The 7515-nt window shown below is 40.0% G+C and overlaps 1 protein-coding gene across 1 annotated transcript in view; it reads right to left on the bottom strand.

Annotated features, from left to right (window-relative positions):
• Positions 1-358: 358 nt before the first annotated feature.
• The window catches only part of LOC103798984 (dystonin-like), a gene marked incomplete at its 3' end in the record, with an annotated part of 39165 nt that continues 32008 nt past the window's right edge, over positions 359-7515 (bottom strand). The window contains exons 15-23 of the mRNA XM_009071275.1: positions 7205-7300; positions 5698-5823; positions 5164-5316; positions 4761-4915; positions 4469-4595; positions 3181-3364; positions 1466-1623; positions 717-895; positions 359-497 (exon numbers count right to left, since the gene is read on the bottom strand). Of these exons, the coding sequence (XP_009069523.1) occupies positions 359-497; positions 717-895; positions 1466-1623; positions 3181-3364; positions 4469-4595; positions 4761-4915; positions 5164-5316; positions 5698-5823; positions 7205-7300 (1317 nt within the window). The remainder of the gene's footprint in view (positions 498-716; positions 896-1465; positions 1624-3180; positions 3365-4468; positions 4596-4760; positions 4916-5163; positions 5317-5697; positions 5824-7204; positions 7301-7515) is intronic.

The following is a 7515-nucleotide window of genomic DNA, read 5'->3' as shown; positions in this document are numbered from 1 at the left end:
TATATATATATATATTATGGTGTTATCTAAATACAACTATATATTTATGCTACCTCTAATGTATGCTACCTTCTGTAGAGAAAAAAGCAAACCTCTCACTGCAGCACTAACAAGTGCCACTGCAGGAAACTGAGATATTTCAAGGCATTACCTAACAGAAGGAATGTGTTTTCAATCCAATTCCTTAATGCTCCAAAGCCAGATCATTTTTTTCTGAGATGTCAACCCCAATACAGACTAAAACCAAACACACAACTTTTGATACACTATGCAACGTAGCACAACCAAGTGTTATGAGACGGATAATTTTCATCTCATTTTCTGATTAGTCTATGAGGAGGCACCAGCCAAGTCTTACCTTTAATGTCCCCATCAGGTTCTCAATATTGTTTTTATCAGCTGTTACTGCCTCTTCCTCACACAACTTAGTTTCATAGTGTTTTACTAATGATTCTGCTGCTTGGGTGTTGGTCAGCACCAAATTTATCGTTTTTAATCTGAAAAACAGGAATCTCCTGTTAACCATCAGTAACAACACTGAACACACACTTGTGTTTTTCAGCCTTTTCATCTCACAGGGTACACACCACCTTTATACAGTGTTAAAATGTGAACTCCCTTTTCCTTGATGGGTATTAATCAAACTAATATGTTAATTTTTTCTGAAAAGAAAACTACAAACTAAAAGATGAGATGGAAAAGAGTCTAGTACTTACTTATCTATGAAAATGGAAGACATGGAATAAACTTGGTTCATGTTTTGAATGACAACATTGAGCTCAGAGCGCAGAGTAGGGACTGAAGGTGAACCAGCAGCTTGACTGAAAAACTCTTCACATTTATCTGTGATGACTCCCAAGTCATCCTTCAGGCGATCCAGTTCTTTCTTCAGTTTCTGGAAAATGAAAGGTGATGGACAATGTTTTCATCCTACATCAACCTGATATATACTCTACATATCACCACACTACAGGTCTGCTCTCCTTGGCTTGTTTCACGTGGACATTATTTAAAAAAAAAAAAAAGCCCTCAAAATAACATACATGTAATAGAGAAACTTAACAGAGTCACCATTTATCAGCATTTTTTTCTTCATTAAGAGAATCTCACCATTTATCAGCATTTTTTTCTTCATAAAGAGAATCTCAGAATCATAGAATTTAAGGGTTGGAATGGACCTTACAGATCATCCAGACCCAACCCCTGCCCTGGGCAGGGACATCTCCCACTAGATCAGGTTGCTCAAGGCTCATCCAACCTGGCTGTGAACACTGCCAGGGTTGGGGCAGCCACAGCCTCCCTGGGCAACCTGTGCCAATGTCTCACCACCCTTAGAATAAAAAATGTTTGATTCATCTTTTCAAGGTGCGTCACAGACCTTCCTGACTACACTCCAAACATCTGGATACATTTGTTTTTCAATAAAAGTCTTTCCCCAGGTAAACCAGAGTTTCTCAAAGCTCACCTCTTGCTCTGAAATCCTCAGCACGTTTTCATGTACGTCATCCCTTTCCATTGGCGTTCGGATCTGCCGTATCAGCCGCTCCTCACAGCTCTCCAGCCGTAGCCTGATGTTTCTGACCTCAGAGATGTACAGGTTGTAAATAGATTCTTCCTGCTCCTCTGTTGAAAGAAATGAGGTACATGTTAGAAAATGAGGTCATCATCTATTTTTCACCATATCTTCTCAGGAAACACTTGAAAGAAGTCATAGTTCTATGGGTCTTTTTGTGATTGGCTGAAATCCCATCAGTTTCCATTGGAATTTTGGCTATAAGGCAAATTTTAGGAACCCTTAATTTTTGCTATTATTAGATCATCTCCTCACACCTGAAAAATTCATGTCTGTGACCATCCATCCCAGGCAGAGGCATTACCCATACACGGACTCAAAGACTGATTGTTTCAACCTCTGGTATTAGGCACATGAAATCCTCTTTCAAATGCACGGGGCAACACGTCTGAAGTGTAATGAGCTATGTTAATGAAGTAATCAGCTTTGCACTGCTGTATTTCTTTAAGTCATTAATTGCTCAACAGTGAAGCAGAACAGATATTTTAAGCTTCTGTTCTGAGTGTATTAAAAAGAGAGTTAAGAGAGCAGTAACTGCATTCTGTGAAGCAAGGAAAACACCTAGGACACTTTTCTTGCCTTAACAATGTGAAAAAAGTTCTAATTTTGTAATGAACTCAACAAAGTAATCAAGCTGTACTTCCAGCATTCAAAAACAAAGAACACAGGACTAAATAGTGAGCTGTAATGCAAATAATAAATTCTTGTGTGGAAAAAATTCTGCACCACTCTACATTAAGTAACATGACAAGATTTTTACACAGCTTCATAGAAACAAAGTTTTTTAAATTAAAAGGAAAACACCTCGGAGCTTCTCAATATAATTGTGCACAATATGAAAATGATTCTTCGTTCATAATATCATCAATATGATAAAAGAGGACTCAAGATGAAGAACTAGAGAGTGTCCAAAGGAGGCAACGAAGATGGTGAAGGGCCTTGAGGGGAAGCCACATGAGGAGTGGCTGAGGCACTTGGGCTGTTCAGCTGGAGAAGAGAAGACTGAGCACAGAGCTCAAGGCTGGATACAACTTCCCCAGGGAAGGAAGTGCAGGGACAGCTCTGACCTCTTCTGTCTGGGCCCAGGGACAGGACCCAGGGAATGGGCTGGAGTTGTGTCAGGGCAGGGTTAGGCTGGAGATTAGCAACTGGTTCTTCTTTCCCCAGAGGTGTTTGGGCACTGAACAGCTCCCAGGGCAGTGTCACAGCCCCAAGGCTGACAGAGCTCCAGAGGTGTTTGGCCAATGCCCTCAGGCACAGGGTGTGACTGTCAGGGATGTCTGTGCAGGGCCTGGAGTTGGACTAGATGATAGGGTCGGGTCCCTTCCAGCTCTGATTATTCTGTGATTCTATAACTAAAATCTCTCTCATGAGGATGTATTTCTACCATTCTAAGCTAAGTTTTACCTCTTTCTGCAGACTTGAGAAGCTCTTGATAGTATTGCTTGCAGACATTAACTTCCCTTTCCAGCTGTGCTGTGTCGGAGCTGGTGAAGATTTTGGACTCCCTGCTATCTTCCACAAAACCAGCTCTGATTATTCTGTGATTCTATAACTAAAATCTCTCTCATGAGGATGTATTTCTACCATTCTAAGCTAAGTTTTACCTCTTTCTGCAGACTTGAGAAGCTCTTGATAGTATTGCTTGCAGACATTAACTTCCCTTTCCAGCTGTGCTGTGTCGGAGCTGGTGAAGATTTTGGACTCCCTGCTATCTTCCACAAAATCATCAAAACGGGACTGCAGATTGCTCAGAACCTGCTGATGTTCACCTGGCAGCATCGTCTTTATCTGCAGCACATTATAAACCCAAAGCACAGTCAGCAATGATACATCACTTCACATTCCCTGTAAAGCTTTTTATCCAAAAGCAACATTGACCAACGACTACAATGGGAAAGACAAAGAACTGAGGTTCTGAAAGCTTATTGTTCCTAAGCTGGAATCCACTTGACAGCTGATAGTTTACCCTCACCATAAACTCCTTTTCAATTTTTAATGCCAGTAATGGGCTGTATTAAGCCAACCCTACACATCAGACTTCATTTCTCCATCTAACACCACGCAGCAACAAACAAGCAGCAGAGTCATACAAGTAGGAACACTTCAAGAATTATCTGACATTCCTCTTCCCAACAGGAACAGTGATAAATCAGAAGGGGAAAAAAAAGTCATTTTGGGTATGGCAAATATTATTGCAAAGTTCTGTGGACAGATATATCCCTATGCTGTACAATAAACTACAATTTTAACTAGTGTTATGCTATATATGTAACACTGTGCAATTCAGTGATCTCACACACTGTCTTAACCAGAATGAATTTGATCTATAGTATCATCAGTGATCTCACACACTGTCTTAACCAGGAAGAATTTGATCTATAATATCACTATTTCATTTCTGATAAACTGGGCCTAACTAGCTCTTTAACATTTCAAGTGACAGATATGTGTGAGAATGAAAAAATGCATTATGGAGAAATGAGTGTTTGGCTACTTCAGCTTGAAAGACTAAATGTCACTTCCCAGTTGTTCCGCTGTTAGCAAGAAGCTGCAGCATGAGGAAATAATTGGGGTCTTTGTGAAGTTGAGCCTAGCCTTAGCCTCATGAAGCTAATATCCCCAGATACCTTCAAGATAAATGCAGAACAGTAGACCATTGCACAGCAAAGTTCAGATTTAGCCACTGTTCATTGCTTTCAAGAGATCTCTGCTGGCATCAGGAGAACAGGCTGCAGGTAGTTTTCCTGACACCACCTCTCTGCTCCTTCCCCAGACATATCTCCCACAAGGAAGATGAGGATTGCTGAAAACCACTGATTATACATGTCTGAGAATTGTAGGCTATAACTACCCAGGCACTGCTCAAGAGCCCTGCCTAGGCATAGCACGTACCGAGGCAACGTTGCCAGCTCGAACAGCTTCGATTTCATTTGTCAGGTAATGCCAGGACACCACACTCTTCATGTTTACATGTGACTCGTGCCAAAGGGCCAGAACATTCTGAAACTGCTGTTCAATCCTGGAACATTCAAAAAAAAAAATCAAAAAATAAATTTAAAAATCCAACTTTAGCTCACGGTAACACATGAACAGGAAAACAAAACAGAACTCTTAGATGTTCTTTTAACCCAAGCCTCATATAACTGAATTTGAACAGAAAATAGTAGTTTTGTTTTGTCCCTACCTGTTGGCTGTATCTATTGCTTCTTTGTTTGGTGGAGGAACTGTAAAGCATACAGATGGAACCATGGCCTCATTACCACTCGGGCTAATGACTTTCCATTTAGCACGATGGGAGTTGTTTGCTAATACACACTCATCATCTTTGTAAATAGTTATCTAATATTAACAGAAAAGCAGAATAATTTGATGAGCCAAGCATTACAAAACACTTCTACAAAGCACTTCTGCAAATGGTGTCAGCAAATGCACAACAGAACAACAAAACCAATGTTCCGACACAAGGATTTGCTCTTGTTTACTAGGGTGGAAGAAATTTAGAGCTTTCTCCAGGAACATGGTAATTAATGAAACTTTAGCTCAATTCTCACATCTGTAATTGCTTTGAGGAAATTCAAGTTTCTAACCTCAATTTGTCTATAGTCACAGATGGCTTTAATTGGGATGGATGTTTTGAGTACACAGTCAGGGTTCCTTGGCTTCAGCTGAATTATTGCCTTTGCTCTCCCCACAAGGCCTGCCACTGTGCTCTTATACTGCAGGAGTTGTTCCTTTTCTTCCTGAAACAGTTAAGAAAAGAAGACGACATAAGAGATGGCCAGAACACACTGTTGCCTCTTTGATCCTGTTAAGCTTTTCTTTTCCTGACTCCTTTGGCTGTGTTTTTCAAAAACAACACATTTTACAAGAGTGAAGTATCTTTCTGCAGCCACTGGTTTCCCACATCTGGCACTGTAAATATAAAGAAATACATCAAGCTCTATTTTAAGGTTATGAAAACCAGCCATTGCACAGGGATAATGCAGCTATTTATTTACCAGAGCTGAAAAATCAGCTTTTTTTTATTACTTCACTCTAAATGAATAATCTTAATACATTTTATATCCAACTATAATCTATAGATTTCTTGTTTCATGTAAATAGGCTCCTTGAATTCTTACCATGGACTCCTGGACAAGGTCTTCCAGCCTGTGAAGGCTGCTGGATCTATCACAACTATATTTTCTGTAGATGGTATCTTTCAAATTCTTCAAATACTCCATGGCTTCTTTGGCATCAGTGAAAAACTAGGATGAGATAAATTATCTAGGTTAGTTTTAGACAGCCTAAGAAGTGTATAATCAGCTACACTGACATTTTCCTCGAGTGCTGTCTTTTTAAAAACCACCTTTTCTAGCTGCCTGAGGTGACCACTTGCACCACACAAGACTGTTCATGATGTCATGCCTCAATGTACTGCTCAAGAAGGGACACACTGTAACACCAGTTATTCCTGGTACTATCTACATGCAAAATTCATTCAGCAGTTCGTGAGCATTAGTTAATTACTGCAATGGAAAAATTTTCTGAAGTTCATCTTGCTTTCTATGGAATTACAATTACTTTCACCTATAAAGAACTGACAAAGTTTACATACTGTAGAAACTAGGGGCAAAATCCAGAGAGCACAGTGGGGCAAACATTTTGTGCAGGAAGGGAAGTGAGGTGCCACACTAGGCAGTTCTGCATAAGCATTTGCACCTCCAAACTGAAGTCCTGGTTAAACAAAATTGGGAAGGGAAATGTCCTGTGATAATCCTCAGCCCATTCCATCCCTTAAACATCATTTCTTAAATCCAGAACTCCCATTCATTCCCTCTACCACTAGGAGCTCCAATTGCTTTGTCTTCTCCAATGTACCTTTCCTAACTTTGAGCTTTCATCCCTCTCATTCCAAAGGCATCTCATCCTTCTCCAATGTACCTTTCCTAACTTTGGGCTTTTGTCCCTCTCATTCCAAAGGCATCTCATACCAATGTCACCTGCTTTTCTCTTTAACTACCCAACCCAGAAGACTCTAAGGATTAACCTTTACAATTTAAATGTTTAGAGTAGATTTTAAAAGATAATAGCACCAAAATCAAACAAAAAAAAAACCCAACAAAAAAAACCTCTTTAATCTACAGCCCTCATGAGTACTACATCATTTGCTGAGTATGTGAGCAGGTGATAAGGAGAGAATCAGAAGGGTGTTTCGTTGGATGTCTGATATCAAGGTGCTCCATTTGCTATTAAGGCTGTACATTCCATTCCTCTTTGAGTAATACTGGAAAAACCATCTCGAATATGCTCTCTCTTGGCCATCACTGAACACCCTCCACAGATGATGTACTGACAGTGGTTGTGCATGACAGGGAGAGAACATGGTTTTGTTCTCAGAATCTCTACTTGTAGCTGTAGCACTCCGAAAAAATCTCAGGCCAGATTTCCATCTGCTGTGAACTGATATAACTGCTGTGAAGAACTACAGGTGTAGGATGTAGGATCATGGCTCATCATCTAATGATTGCACATGACAAAAGTCAACTCTATAACTATTGTCAGGGGCAAAACCAGCACTTTTGGTGGAACTTTTCCACTATGGCCAAACTGAAAACATTTCACTTTTTTATTGATGTATATTCTTACCTCAAAATATGCAGCATTTTCTCTCAAATGTTGTTCAACACAGTGACAGAGCTGAAGAATCCAGCTCCATTGTGTCTGCATTGCAGCTCTATAAGCCTTTAAGGAAGAGAGAGATATATTATTAATGGGAATGAAAATTAGAACTTGGATACCCTTACAGAATTTGGGAAACACAGAAGTAATGTAGCAAACGCAAGAATCTTACACCTGACCTCCTCACTCAAGAAATCCAAACTGCAGCAAGGAAAATTTCAATTGGATGTAAGAAAAGTTCTTCCTACAGCACAGTCTAACATGACTCCTCTCATAGC

This window comes from Acanthisitta chloris, unplaced genomic scaffold (genome assembly GCF_000695815.1).
Source record: "Acanthisitta chloris isolate BGI_N310 unplaced genomic scaffold, ASM69581v1 scaffold6373, whole genome shotgun sequence".
Lineage (NCBI taxonomy): Eukaryota > Metazoa > Chordata > Aves > Passeriformes > Acanthisittidae > Acanthisitta > Acanthisitta chloris.
The sequence above is the reverse complement of the archived record's forward strand: the minus strand, read 5'-3'. Positions and strand labels throughout refer to the sequence as shown.